Source organism: Chiloscyllium plagiosum, chromosome 12, assembly GCF_004010195.1.
Source record: "Chiloscyllium plagiosum isolate BGI_BamShark_2017 chromosome 12, ASM401019v2, whole genome shotgun sequence".
NCBI lineage: Eukaryota > Metazoa > Chordata > Chondrichthyes > Orectolobiformes > Hemiscylliidae > Chiloscyllium > Chiloscyllium plagiosum.
This window is the reverse complement of record NC_057721.1, coordinates 85,273,373-85,289,366: the sequence shown is the minus strand read 5'-3', so window position 1 is coordinate 85,289,366 and position 15,994 is coordinate 85,273,373. Positions and strand designations below refer to the sequence as shown.

The window sequence follows — 15,994 nt, the reverse complement described above, 5'->3', positions numbered from 1 at the left end:
TGGTGGGGGCATGGAATGCGCTGCCTGTGGGAGTGGTAGAGTCAGAATCATTGGCGACCTTTAAGCGGCAATTGGATCGGTACAAGGATGGGTGCTTAAGCTAGGACAAATGTTCGGCACAACATCGTGGGCCGAAGGGCCTATTCTGTGCTGTATTGTACCATGTTCTATGTTCTAGGTTTAATTAAAATCACTAGCTTTCGGAGCTCTGCTCCTTCATCACACTATAAACTTTTGCTATAAATTATGCGTCTTACAATTGTGTACTCCACAACCACCTGACAAAGAAGCAGCACTCGAAAGCTAGTGCTTCCAAATAAACCTGTTGGACCATAACCTGGTGTTATGTGATTTTTAACTTTGTACGCCCCAGTCCAACACTAGCATCTCCAAATCAGGACCAAATATTGAACTACAGATGCAATCATCCCAACATCCACAAACGAAGCTGCATTAGAACATTATTTCAACGAGCCACCACACACTGCAGCACAGAGGAACTACGCAGACCAGAGGAAAATCACCTATACCGTGTATTCAAAAAGAACGGGTACCCAATGAACACAGTCTGCCGATTTCTCAGCAACAAACCCAAACAAGCTGACAAAACACGTCCAGAAACCCTAGCCAATCTCCCCTACGTCAAAGACATCTCAGAAATGACTGCCAGACTACTCAGATCACTTGGCATCATGGTAGCCCACAAATGCCCCAACACACTAAAACAGCAACTACTGAACTTGAAAGACCCTACACAGACAACAAGCAAAACTAATGTCATTTACAAAATACCGTGCAAGGGCTGTAACAAACACTACATCGGACAAACAGGCAGAAAACTAGCCACCAGGATACATGAACACCAACTAGCCACAAAAGACATGACCCTCTCTCACTCGTATCCTCACATACGGATGAGGAAAGACACTACTTCGACTGGGACAGCACATCCATCCTAGGTCAAGCCAAACAAAGACATCACGAGAATTCCTAGAAGCATGGCATTCCAAACGGAACTCTATCAACAAACACATTGACTTGGATCCCTTTTACCACCCTCTGAGAAAAGGGGCAGGAAATGATTCACCACAGAAATTGACATCAGCAAGCCAAGGAAACGCAAACACATCAATAGAAAGCAGGTACACCACCAGTGCTTCATCCGGAGGCTCATTGAAGATGTTACTTAGTATCGTGATGAAACATCTGAAAACGAATGTTTCAGCTCAGTGAGCAAACCTACATCAAGAACCTCAACCTGAGCTACAAATCTTATCGAAACTCGGTAATAGATTCTTGATTAGCAAGGGGATTAAGGATTACGGGGAGAATGCAGGAGAATGGGTTTAGTAAACACATCAGCCATGATTGAATGGTGGAGCAGACACAATGAATTTAATGACTTAATTTTGCTCTTATATCTTATGGGCTTATGGTCTTATATCTACCTCTTCCTATACTCACAAGCATGTGTGCTAGTAATGCAAAGATCGCAACCAATGAGGTCCTGTTTTTTAATCCAGTACCTAGTTGGCAGCTGATGAAGATTTGTTGAAGCAATATTGAGATGAAGCTGAAGTTTTCCTTCACTTGCAGATATTTTTATACTTGACCTCCAATTTATACAGCTGTCATGAAACTGCAGGAGAATTTGTTGCAACTTTACCTGTAAATGGCTCCTTTGTCAGCTTCCATAGATGTCTGACACTCAGCAGGGACAGGGCTTGAGGCATCAGGGTCGGCCTTGGGGCAGCTTGGACCTGCTTCAGTGTTGCTGGACATCTGGGGTATGACTGGCATCTGGAAACAGAGATCAATTATAGCAGCCAAGTCAACATTTTAAACATTTCTCAAATGAAATAACAAATCCTCAACAGAGGCAACCTTACTCACACTGTCATTAGCTGTTGAATTTGCATGTCAATTCAGTTTATCAGACCAGTAACACAAATCTTCTGACTACTGGGTTTCCCTGCACCAATATTCCCAAATTCCCTGTTCAGATTTCCCAAATCCATCAAGTGTTCAATCCTGGATGATGAGAACCAGAATACAGGTTAAGTATTATCCCAGGCCTCAAAATTTAATTTAAATGAGGTTGATAGATTGCCTAAACAAAGCTTGTATTCAATCCCGTAATAACATTAAAAGTGAAGGAATGGAAGTGGACAAATTGAATTAAGATACAGATTGACTATTTTGTCACGGAATGAAAGAACATGCTCGAGAAGGTTGAATGTCTTGGCTTGTTCCTCTTGTCTTCAATGCAGGATGGTTCGGAAGAAGAACTGAATCCTGAAATGACAAGTGAAGCCACCAAACCTTCACAGTAAACTCCTTTCCCAGGAATGATCTGAAGTCTAAGCACTGGACAAGTATCAGATAACTGAATGCAATTACTTTTTCTGTTTGTACCTTCCAACACTGTAGGCACATTGACCCTTTGTAGAGTACAAACTAGAATATACAGACCTAATTGTACTTTGCACAATTGCTCATTCTTCATGTGTGACTTGATAGCAAATTTCAACAGGGTATTTAAAATCAGAGATTCTCCAAACTGAACTCAATGATATCCTCTCCTGAAATAACTCCACGGAGGCTGGTATCCGAGCACCAAGTCACCCTTTATTTACACGTGCACCATACATGGACTCTGACCAGGTAATCTCAGAGCCAATCTCGAGTGAGGAGAATCCCTCAGACTCCTGCTTATTTTTTTTTTATTTTATTACAAAACAGTTTACAAAAAACAGTTAACATTTACAGCTGTACACAACAGCAATTTTACAAGAGAGAGGAGCAGCAAAGCCAGGCCCCAAACCGTACCGTTCAGTTTACAAGGAGATGAGGACAAACCTCAAATCTCGAGACTCCTGCTTAATTTTTTTTCACCACCAGGAAGATAGGAAAACACCCGGGTGGCCAGTACGCTCCTGTTTATTTTTTTATATATAATGCACTCTACAACACTCCTGTTTATTTTCTTTTTCTACCACCTAAGTGCGGTAGTGCTTATTTTTTTCCCCCAGCACCCCATGGTGTGTGTGTGCAGGTGTGAGACAGTGTAAGACACAAAGTGCACAAATCTTTATTCAATTTCCACCACCAGGAAGATAGGAAAACACCCGGGTGGCCAGTGACAAACACTGCCCTTCACATCAAAGGGCAGTGCTGTGTGATCAAAACAGTGAAGGGGAGGGTAGGGACTAAATCAAAATAGAGTTGGAAGGAGAAATAATGCACTCCACTCCCTGCGGCGCCCACCTCTCCCTGAAAGAGACTCCTGCTTATTTTTTTTTTCTTTCTATTTCTTTTTTTTTCTTTTTTTTAAATTTAACCCCCACACTACCACCTAACTGCGGTAGTGCTTATTTTATCCCCAGCACCCATGGTGTGTGTGTGCAGGTGTGAGACACAGTGGAAGACACAAAGTGCACAAATCTTTATTCAATTTCCACCACCAGGAAGATAGGAAAACACCCGGGTGGCCAGTGACAAACACTGCCCTTCACATCAAAGGGCAGTGCTGTGTGATCAAAACAGTGAAGGGGAGGGTAGGGACTAAATCAAAATAGAGTTGGAGGGAGAAATAATGTACTCCACTCCCTGCGGCGCCCACCTCTCCCTGAAAGAGACTCCTGCTTATATCTGTTAGCCAGGACTCTCTCATTGGCCCAAGTTAACAGCCCCAATCCGGAAACTCATACTCAATGAGATCCGTCTGGTTCCAATCACTACAGCAACAATGTTTCATAGAGTCCCTACAGTGTGGAAACAGGCCCTTCAGCCCAACATGTCCATACCAACCCTCCAAAGAGTAACCCTCCCAGAACCAAAGGAGCAGGTCCATGCTGATACTTCTCTGTCTCTGACATTTCTCTTCTAAGACCCTGTGTTTAATTTCACCTTTTGTGCGAAGGGGTGTTTATGGGGATTGTTGCAAGTATTTGGAACAGCATCATTAAGTTGGGATGATCTATTGGGTTTTCAGATAGGTTAAATTATTCAGTGTTCTGATCTCTTTTATTTGTGTTTCACTCGGTAATCTTTAAATAAATTCTGCTTTGTTTCAAACTATGTGGTTTGACAAACTGCATTCCTCCTGAAATATCCGCATTAAAACAACTAGCAAAGTTAGTGTTTGGGCTACTTTCTTGAAATGTTTTGAGGGGGTCTGGCCTGATCCATAACTATCAACAAAGATCTAACTATTTTTATTTTTTTTAAGATTAGATTAGATTCCCTAAGTGTGGAAACAGACCCTTCAGCCCAACCAGTTCACACCGACCCTCCGAAGAGCAACCCACCCAGACCCATTCCCCTACATTCACCCCTGACTAACGCACCTAATACTACAGGCAATTTAGCATGGCAATTCACTTAACTTGCACATCTTTGGACTGTGGGAGGAAACCCACGCAGACATGGGGAGAATGTGCAAACTCCAGGTGTGAATTGAACCCGGGTCCCTGGCGCTGTGAGGCAGCAGTGCTAACCACTGAGCCACCATGCCGCCCCATAAGACTGTAAGATATAAAAGCAGAATTAGGCCATTCAACCCACTGATTCTGCTCTGCCATTCAGCCATGGCTGATGTGTTTCTCAGCCCCATTCTTCTGCCTTTCCCTATAACCTTTGAACCCTTCACTAAGCAAGAACCTATCCATGTCTGTCCCTCACTTTGGTTGCAGAAATTCCTCATCTCAGTTCTGAAGGGCCGTCCCTTCACTCTGAGGCTGTGCCTTTGGTCCTCATCTCTCCTACTAGTGGAAACATCCCCTCCATATTCACTCTATTCAGGCTTCTCAGCATTATGTAAGTTTCAATAAAGTCCTCTTTCATCCTTTTAAAAACAGAGTACAGATCTAGGGTCCTCACCTACTCCTCATGTGACAAGGTCTTCATCTCTGGGATCATTCCTGTAAACCTCCTTTGAACTCTTTCCAATGCCTTATCCTGACTTAGATACGGGGCACATAACATCTCAAAGTTTGTGAGAAGATTTGTACTCGGCTGCTCGTTGCTGTGGTTCTGTTCGCCGAGCTGGGCATTTGTGTTGCAGACGTTTCGTCCCCTGTCTAGGTGACATCCTCAGTGCTTGGGAGCCTCCTGTGAAGCGCTTCTGTGATGTTTCCTCCGGCATTTATAGTGATTTGTATCCGCCGCTTCCGGTTGTCAGTTCCAGCTGTCTGCTGCAGTGGCCGGTATATTGGGGCCAGGCTGATGTGCTTATTGATTGAATCTGTGGATGAATGCCATGCCTCTAGGAATTCCCTGGCTGTTCTCTGTTTGGCTTGTCCTATAATAGTCGTGTTGTCCTAGTCGAACTCATGTTGCTTGTCATCTGAGTGTGTGGATACTAAGGATAGCTGGTCATGTCGTTTCGTGGTTAGTTGGTATTCATGGATGCGGATCGTTAGCTGTCTTCCTGTTTGTCCTATGTAGTGTTTTGTACAGTCCTTACATGGGATTTTGTACACTACATTGGTTTTGCTCATGCTGGGTATCGGGTCCTTTGTCCTGGTGAGTTGTTGGTTAAGAGTGGCTGTTGGTTTGTGTGCTGTTATGAGCACATATTCTAAATAAAATCTGACCAGAACTTTATACAGCCATGGCAGTACATCTCTGCTCTTGTACTGTGACCCTCTTGCAATGATGCCAACAGTGCATTTGTTTTCCTTACTGCCAATTGAACCTGCACATTAATTGTAACAGAATCCTGCATTAGGACTCCCGAGTGCCTTTGTGCTTCAGATGGCTGAAGCTTTTCTTTGTTTAGAAAATATTCTACACCTCTATTCTTCCTACCAAACTGCATACACTCACACAGTCCCACATGGTATTCCATCTGCCATATTTTTGCCCAGTCTCCTAGCCTGTCCAAATCCTTCTCCAGCCTGCTCACTTCCTCAACACTAACTGTCCCTCCACCTATTCCAGCTCTTGGTTCTGTAATCCTGGAGGCAATGCAACATAAATGAATAACTAAATAATGTATAAATGTTACAAGAGTTGCTGACTCAACAGTCCTTTCAAGCAGGAGGAGAAAGTGAGGACTGCAGATGTTGGAGATCAGAGCTGAAAATGTGTTGCTGGAAAAGCGCAGCAGGTCAGGCAACATCCAAGGAACAGGAGAATCGACGTTTTCCTGAAGAAGGGCTTATGCCCAAAACGTCAATTCTCCTGTTCCTTGGATGCTGCCTGACCTGCTGCGCTTTTCCAGCAACACATTTTCAGTCCTTTCAAGCAGACTTCCAGACTCCAATCACCATCTTCAGTGAACACGGTTCTCCATGCCTCTCCTCTTAATCATCTAGCTCTAACCTTAAATCTCTGCCCCCCGGTTATTGACTCTTCTTCTAATAGAAAAAAGAGCCTTCCTTTCCACCCTACTTATTCTAGGAATCCTGAATTTCTAAGCCAAGTTGCTATTAAAAAGGAAGAGGTGTTGTGTGTCTTAAAAAGTTGTAAGGTAGATAAGTCCCTGAGTCCTGATGGGATCTATCCCAGAGTATTGAAGGAGGCAAGAGAATAAACTGCTGGAGAATTGACAGACATCTTTGTATCCTCTTTGGCCACAGATGAGGTCCCAGGGAACTGGAGAATAGATAATGTTGTCCCATTCTTTAAGAGGGGTACTAGGGATAACCCAGGGAATTATAGGCCTGTGAGCCTCACACTGCGGTAGGAAAATTATTTGAAAAGATTCTGAGGGGGAGGGTCTGTATGCATTTAGAAGGAAATGGACTTATTAGTGAGAGACAGCCTGGTTTTGAGTAGGGGAGGTCATGCTTCACTAACTTAGTCGAGTTTTTTTGAGGAGGTAACAAAGATGATTGATGTGGGAAAAGCAGAAGATGTTGTCTACCTGGACTTTCAGTAAAGCCTTTGACAAGATCCCTCGTAGCAGATTTGATTTGATCTATTGTCACATGTACCTAAGTACAGTGAAAAGCTTTGTTTGTGAGCAGTTTACAGGCAAATCATATTAAGCAAGGTTATACAGATCATGGGGTGAAACAAAAGACTTGGACAGAGTAAGGCACACTGGTTATGTTGCACAGGACGTCAGCCAGGCAAGATCAACATGGTGCAAAAGGACAAGTCACATGGTACTAAGGCTGAGCTGCAAGATGGATACAGAACTGGCTAAGTCATAGGAGACCGAGGGTAGTAGTGGAAGGACGCTTTTTGGAAAGGAAGTTTGTAACTAGAGGTGTTCCACAGGGATCAGTTCTGGGATTTCTGCTGTTTGTGGTCTACATAAATGATTTGGAGGAAAAGGTAGCTGGTCTACTTAATAAGTTTGTGGAAGATACAAAGATTGGTGGAGTTGCAGATAGTGAGGAGGATTGTCAGAGGAGACAGCAGGATAGAGATCAGTTGGAGGCATGGGCAGAAAAATGGCAGATGGAGTTTAATCCGGACAAATGTGAGATAATGCATTTTGGAAGGTCAAGTACAGGTAGAAATTATACAGAGAATGGCAGAACCCTTCGGAGTATTGATATGCAGAGGGGTCTGGGTGTACAGGTGCACAGATCACTAAATGTGGCAGTGCAGGTAGATAAGGTGATTTTAAAAATGGCCTATCGGATGCTTGCCTTCATTGGAAGGGGCACTGAGTATAAGGATAGACACGTTATGCTGTATTCTGAATTAGTGGTGCTGGAAGAGCACAGCAGTTCAGGCAGCATCCAAGCAGCGGGCAAAAGCCCTTCATCAGGAATAAAGGCAGTGAGCCTGAAGCGTGGAGAGATAAGCTAGAGGAGGGTGGGGGTGGGGAGAAAGTAGCATAGAGTACAATAGGTCAGTGGGGGAGGAGATGAAGGTGATAGGTCAGGGAGGAGAGGGTGGAGTGGATAGGTGGAAAAGGAGCTGGGCAGGTTGGACAAGTCCGGACAAGTCAAGGGACAGTGCTGAGCTGGAGGTTTGGAACTAGGGTGAGGTGGGGGAAGGGGAAATGAGGAAACTGTTGAAGTCCACATTGATGCCCTGGGGTTGAAGTGTTCCGAGGCGGAAGAGGAGGCGTTCTTCCTCCAGGCGTCTGGTGGTGAGGGAGCGGCGAAGAAGGCCCAGGACCTCCATGTCCTCGGCAGAGTGGGAGGGAGAGTTGAAATGTTGGGCCACGGGACGGTGTGGTTGATTGGTGCGGGTGTCCCGGAGATGTTCCCTAAAGCGCTCTGCTAGGAGGCGCCCAGTCTCCCCAATGTAGAGGAGACCGCATCAGGAGCAACTAATACAATAAATGATATTAGTGGATGTGCAAGTAAAACGTTGATGGATGTGGAAAGCTCCTTTAGGGCCTTGGGTAGAGGTGAGGGAGGAGGTGTGGGCGAAGGTTTTACAGTTCCTGCGGTGGCAGGGGAAAGTGCCAGGATGGGAGGGTGGGTCGTAGGGAGGCGTGGACCTGACCAGGTAGTCACGGAGGGAACGGTCCTTGCGGAAGGCGGAGAGGGGTGGGGAGGGAAATATATCCCTGGTGGTGGGGTCCGTTTGGATGTGGCAGAAATGTCGGTGGATGATTTGGTTTATGCGAAGGTTGGTAGGATGGAAGGTGAGCACCAGGGGCGTTCTGTCCTTGTTGCGGTTGGAGGGGTTGGGTCTGAGGGCGGAGGTGCGGGATGTGGATGAGATGCATTGGAGGGCATCTTTAACCACGTGGGAAGGGAAACTGCGGTCTCTAAAGAAGGAGGCCATCTGGTGTGTTCTATGGTGGAACCGCTCCTCCTGGGAGCAGATACGGCGGAGGCGGAGGAATTGGGAAGATGGGATGGCATTTTTGCAAGAGGTAGGATGGGAAGAGGTGTAATCCAGGTAGCTGTGGGAGTCGGTGGGTTTGTAAAAAAATGTCAGTGTCAAGTCGGTAGTCATTAATGGAGATGGAGAGGTCCAGGAAGGGGAGGGAGGTGTCAGCTTTATGGAACTTTAGTTAGGCCATATTTGGAATATTGCATACAATTCTGGTTACCACACTACCAGAAGGATGTGGATGCTTTGAAGAGGATACAGAAAAAGGTTTACCAGAGTGTTGCCTGATTTGGGGGATTTTAGCTATAAAGAAAGGTTGGATAGACTGGGTTTGTTTTCACTGAAATGCAAGAGGTTGAGGGGCGACCTGATAGACATTTATAAAATGGCAAATAGCATGGATAGTTTGGAAAGTATGATGCTTTTTTCCCAGGATAAGGGGTCATTTAGTAGGGGACACAAGTTAAAGGTGCTGTTTTGGCGGGAAGAGTGTAAAACACATGTGTGGGGCAGGTTTTTCACACAAAGTGTGGCGAGTGCCTGGAACGCACTGCCAGAGGTGGTAATGGAAGCAGATACAATAGCAGCATTCAAACAACACCTAGACAAATCCATGAATACAAAGGGTATAGAGGGATAGGATCCTTTAAGTGAAGACAGTTTTAGTATGGAAGGGCAAATGTGTTGGCACAAGCTTGGAGGGCTGAAGGGCCTGTTATTGTGTTGTATTGTTCTTTGTTCTTTATATTCCCCTCACAATCTCACAAACACCTCCATCAGGTTTCCTCTTAACCTTTGCATCTCTTAATCTTTCCTTACAGCACAGGCTCTCCAACCTAGGCAGCATCCTGTTAAACTGCTCTGTACCCTCTTCAGTGCAATCACATCTTTCCTATAATATGTCGATCAGAACTGCACACAGTACTCCAGTTCTGGCCTAACCAGCAATGTATACGGCTCCAGTATAACCTCCTTGCTCTTGTATTCTATGTATCTGCCTAATATATGCCTTCCATATGCCTTCTTAACCACCTTATCTACTTGCCTTGCTATCTTCATGGGTCTGTGGATATGCAGAACAAGGTCCATCTGATCTTTAATACTTTCCAGGTTGTGACAATTCATAGTGTTATCCTTTGCCTTGTTAGCCCTTCCCAAATGGATTACCTAATACTATTCCATACTGGTTGAATTCCACTTGTTACTGCCAAGCCCGGCTGACCAATCCGTTGATATCCTCCTGCAGTTTATGATTATCTCCTCACTATGTCTCATCCAAACAAGTTTTGGGTCTTTCACGAACTTCTTAATTATACCCAGTATATTTAAATCCATATAATTAATATACTGTAAGGACCACGTATTTCTATTATTGTGTTTTTAAAACTGTCGACTGAAACGAGGAAGTCATGTTTTAAAAACCAGTGTTTTAAACAGTGGCTGAAGTTTTGAAAACAAGTAATCTGACACCCACTACAGGCAATGTTTGTAGAAGATTTAGAACCAACAGTCTGTTTACTGTCTGTTAAAGTCCCTATTCGAGACGGCTCAGGGAATCCCTGGTGGACTCGACCTGTCAGCCTCTCTTGGTTCGTCCCAGAGATCATATGCTGTGGTAGTCTGGAATATTAAACTCTTACAGACAATTTAGTTTAAATTATTACCTTTATTTACCAATGTTACACTATAACATAGATACCTACAAGCCAGGCTTGAGCTAAAGTTCTAAAGCCATTAGCAGAGTAGCGGTGCCAGCACTTACCCCCAAGAGCTCTCTCAGACTACTCCTCCTCCTCCTCCACCCCACCCCCGACCATTGCTGCAAACAAGCTGTCTTTATACAGAAATTGGTATTAAAATTACAAAAACACCACATGTCCTTAATCAGATACGCAGCAATGAAATGGCAAAAGTTTTCAGAGGAAGAGAAACTCATTGACAGGTCTGTGTATACTTGATTAATTAAGCTGCATGCACATCAAAGTGGGAAGCTTAATCAAGCCAGGACAAATAGCCAATTGCTTTGGCTAGATAACCTTCCCTTTTAACAGGACATCATAACGAGGGACTAATCTGAACTACATGGAAAAGGTCATGAGGTAACATTGCTCAGCTAACATGTCCAGGATCATTGTCCGACAAAATGGCTTTTTCTTTTAAAGTCATCTTAGATTCCCAAAATGCAAATTAAATTCATAACATTCCCAGATCTCAAGCTCCACGGAACAACACACATTCAATCCATGACAAGCCAGTGCACATTCAAATCAGATCACAAAGAGTTAACCTTTCCACCAGCTTCCATCCTGTCTCCCTGTCTCTCTCTCACACACACACACACACACACACACAGTGTCCCTTGAACACTTCGGTCAGCGAATGTAATTTACAGAAGAATGTTTTCTCTCTCTCACTCTCACATGAACATCTTGCAACTTTCTTACTATGTCAATTTCAGCCTTCATGTTTTCCTAGCTTATACAGGTAATGAGACATTCACCTTCTAAAACAGTCAAGATGAGGGAGCTGAGCTTCTTAAATTCAAATCTGCTCAGTGTGGTATACATGAAAATGTATCAGGATTGTTCTATTACATGCATATTCCACTCAGCTTATTAAATGACAAGTTCTTTTCCTATTGATTATGGGTTTTGTTAAGAGTCTTCAATATACATGTAAACCAGAAATTTCCTTATCCAACCATCCCACTGTGAAATATGCGCCGCCTCCAGTCCCAGGATAAGGAGGAAGTACTGGCATACATTCCACAAGTGAACAAATGTTATCACCTTATTTACACTAAGAATAGATGTCATGAATTCTTCTGATCAATTCCACCCCCCTGTCCCGCAGTGGTCAAGCACTTTCCTGCATCTTCTTAGCAGATGTGTAAGGTTACCAGCTTTCTCATGACAACAAGTGATTCATTTATAACTGGTCATTCATTCATAGACCAACAGCACAGACCTTTTTGCATGCACCAACTACATGAGTGGTTGTTAGGTAATTGAACAGTTTGGAGCTGGGAGCAGGTTACAGACAGAGAGTTGAGTTTTTATTTCTCGGGGTTTCTCTGAGTTCTTCAGTCAAACCTCCCTGTAAACCGGAGGAAAACTAGTTTGGAACATAGAACATTACAGCACAGTACAAGCCCTTCAGTTCTCGATGTTGCATCACCCAGTGAAACCAATCTGAAGCCCATCTAACCTACACTGTTCCATTCTCATCCATATGCCTATCCAATGGCCATTTAAAAGCCCTTAAAGTTGGCCAGTCTACTACTGTTGCAGACAGTGCATTCCACAACCCTATTACTCTGAGTAAAGAAACTGCCTCTGACATCTATCCTATATCTATCACCCCTCAATTTGAAGCTATCCCACCTTAGGCTGGCCATCACCATCCTAAGAAAAAGGCTCTCACTGTCCACCTGATCTAACCCTCTGATTATCTTATATGTCTCAATTAAGTCACTTCTAAACCTCCTTCTTTCTAACAAAAACAGCCTCAAGTCCCTCAGCCTTTCCTCATAAGACCTTCCCTCCATACCAGGCAAAATCTTAGTAAATCTCCTCTGAACCCTTTCCAAAGCTTCCACATCCTTCCTATGTGGTGACCAGAACTGCATGCATTACTCCAAGTGCGGCCACACCAGTTTATCTTTGCTAGTAACAGTTGTGGTAAAATGTGACCTTTAACTGAAAAGTCAGAGGCTTGTTTTAAGTCTATCAGCCATTTTGTGCCTCTCACTAACCAGTTAAAGCAATCAAAGAAAAAAGACTAAAGCAAAGTGCTGGCCAGCAGAAAAACCATAAATATATCTCAACACAGTACCTAGGACAAAGACTACTGAATTGTTTTTCCCATTTCTCCTCCAGTCATAACCTATTGAACCCAGTATGTCTATGTGTAAAGGGAATTTTGTAAGGGGATTAGAGTTTTAATTTATAGCATTATATGCCAATGTTTTATCTGTAGCTGGAACATAATTGCTTGTAAAAAATAGATTCTTGATCATTACAGGAATCCGGTCCATGCTATCTATCAGTCTGGGTCTGAAAGTCAGGTAAATTGGGAAACTTTGAGTACTTCATAAAACCTTTAACTTTTATGATGACTGTGGGAATAGCTGGGCTCAATTTCCTCTCAGAATGCCATATAACATGAATGTTAAGGTACCTATCTTTGAGCCAAGTTTCTGTAATGACTATCATATCATACTCCCATGTGCCTACCTGTTCCCTCAGCTCGTTTGGCTTCTTTCTCAACCTCCTTGTATTAGAACATTTTCTATTTAGCCTTGATAAAGACAGTTCTTCCATAGAGCCATACAGAATGGAAACAGGCCCTTGGGACCAACTTGTTCAAGCCAACCAGATTTTCTAAATTGAACTAGTCCCATTTACCTGTGTTTGCCCACCTTGCTCTATACCTTTCCAGGTCCCTATCCAAAAGTCTCTTAAATGCTGTAATTGTATCAGCCTCTACCATTTCCTCAGGGAGCTCATTCCATAATGATTGTACATTTGCTTGCTGAGCTGGTATATTTGTTCTCAGACATTTCATCACCATGCTAGGTAACATCATCAGTGAGCCTCCGATGAAGCGCTCATGTTCTGTCCCGCTTGTTATTTATTTGTCTTGATCTGTTATGATATCACACACCATAACAGATCAAGACTGATAAACAGCAAGAGGGACAGAACACCAGCACTTCATTGGAGGCTCACTGATGACATTACCTCGCATGGTGACAAAAGGTTTGAGAACAAATCTACCAGCTCAGCAAGCAAATGTACAACCTGAGGTACACATCTTCTCCAAAAGTGCAATCATTCCATATATGCACAACCCTATGTGAAAAACTTACCCCCCTTCCCCCACCCCGGTCTCTTTGATCTTTCCCCTCTCACTGTAAACCTATGCCTCTAGTTTTGGACTCCCTTACCCTGGGTAAAAGGTCTTGGCTATTCACCCTATCCATGCCCCTTTTGATTTTATAGTCCTCTACAAGGTCACTCCCTCAGCCTCCTGCGCTCTAAAGGGCTTGAAGGTAAAAGACAGAGGGTGGTTATAGAGGGGTGTTTTTCAGACTGGAGCCTGTGACCAGCAGTGTGCCACAGGGATCAGTGCTGGGTCTGCTGTTATGTGTCATTTATATAAGTGATTTGGGTGATAATTTAGGAGGTATGGTTAGGAAGCTTGCAGATGACACCAAGATTGGTGGTGTAGTGGACAGTGAAGGTGGTTATCTAGCCATACGAGATCTTGATCAAATGGGTCAGTGGGCTGAGGAATGGTAGATTAAGTTTAATTTAGATAAATGTATGTTGCATTTTGGTAGGTCAAATGAGGGCAGGACGTACACCTGTACAAATTGTATATGGGTGAAAAGATTATTGCAAATGCAGTGTAACTGAAATTTGTAATCCCAAACTTCATATTTTTGCCCTACAACATCCTTGTCTTCAGCAGGTATGGATCTTGCACTTTCACCCATCACACTGACATTGACCCTGACCCTCCTGGGCATTGTCCCCACCATTCTCCAATTGCATCTTGCACCTAGAGAACTGCAAATGATGGCAGGAAACACAGCTTGCCGTCAACACCATCAATATCAGGCCCAACTGGTCACCAGAGATCACCCCAAAGTCTCCATGTCCCCTTTAAAGTCACTCTAGCCTGCTAGCCCACTTCCATCCAATGCCCTCATGCGGAGACCCACCAGAATGTGTTTTAGCTCCAACTTTCCTCATTTCTTCCACATTCGAACATTATGCTTTAAGAATGGTCACTGTGCTCATATACACTTTGGCTATAGAAGCCATGGTAGTGGTCACTGCCATTAATTCAGTTTGTACCGGAGATCTCTCATCACTGTCCTACTTTTCTCCTTCACAAATATTTTTGTTTTGCTTCTCACCCACACCCATACAGCTTTGAGTCCCCTACACCTTTTGGTAGTGAGCTACCACAGCACCTACAGTTGCCTCCTTGAATTCAACCTAATGATCAATAGCTGGATCCTCAAAACTGTATTTGGTCCAGTCCTCTGGATGATTTAACAATCATTCCTTCAGACATGACTGACCAGATCCTTGAACACTGGCTTTGCGTTCCCCAACTGATGATGCACAAATTCCCTAACTGCTTGTCCCACTGGACAGTCTATTGCCCACTTCCCAGACTGCAGTTGTACAGATTCCCCAAACATCAGCTTTCCCAGCTGACAAATGATAATGATAAATGCCCTGGACTGTGCCCCTGACTGACAGTACTGGGACCTCATGGCCAACAGTGCCCTCCTCCCCTCCCCTTGACTAGATTGAGGATTAGCCACTTTCTAATATGGATATTTGGCTGAGCAAATCTGCACTGACAAATATCACAAAGTAGGTGCCTCTTGGTACCTCCTCCACCACAAACAGATCCCCACTAACAAGCTGCCTGTCTGTACATCTATGCAAAGGAGTATGTCAAAACACCAGTACTGACAGCCTTTGGCTCTGGCTGAAGAGGTACCAGGGATAGTCAATAAAGTGTAGCACTGGAAAAAGCACAGCAGGTCAGGCAGCAACTGAGCAGCAAGAGGGTCGATGTTTCAGGCTTGACCCTTCATCAAGACTCTTTTTTAAAACTGATGAAGTGAGAACAGCAATCACTCCGTCCCTGAGTGGTATCGAACAACCAACCTTTTGGTTAACCGCCAAACGTGCTGACCAAATGCACCACAGGCAATGGCATAACATGGCACAGCAAGGAGGAGAAGCCTGGGGTGCTGAAAGCACTTAGATTGGCATGAAGTGCTTGATTACGAAGGAAGTAAATGAGCAGCCTTGAGATGTAGCCTGGTCCAATGGGTAATACAGATGTCTGTCTCTGTGTACAAAGCATCCTCACAGTAGCTTTTCAATGATAGTTGCCAGTGCACCCTATGTCTGTGCATCCTATGCAGCCTGCAAAGATATCATAAAGGGTCATGAAGGTCAAGAAGGATCTTTTTATTTGTTCACAGGATGTGTGTGTCACTAGCTAGGCCAGCATTTATCGCCCTTCCTTAATCGACAGAAAGCAATCGACAGTCAAATACATTGCTGTGGGTCTGGAGTCAAAGAATCTATCTAATGGGACGAGTCGGGTAGTTCTTTTGGAAGCTGGTACAGACGAGATGAGTTGAATAGCCTCCTTCTGTAACTGTAAAATTCAACGATTCTATATGTCGACCAGACCAGATAAG

General features: G+C 44.0%; 1 protein-coding gene across 3 annotated transcripts in view; it reads right to left on the bottom strand.

The window, feature by feature from the left end:
* pknox1.1 (pbx/knotted 1 homeobox 1.1) overlaps positions 1 to 15,994 on the bottom strand; it is a 113,169-nt gene that overhangs the window by 73,457 nt on the left and 23,718 nt on the right. For 2 of the 3 annotated variants that reach the window (XM_043701451.1, XM_043701450.1), the window contains exon 3: positions 1,667 to 1,800. In XM_043701451.1, coding sequence (XP_043557386.1) covers positions 1,667 to 1,800 — 134 coding nt within the window. Of the gene's footprint in view, positions 1 to 1,666; positions 1,801 to 1,893; positions 2,032 to 15,994 lie in introns of all 3 variants that reach the window. The other variant, XM_043701452.1, reaches the window with a different exon arrangement.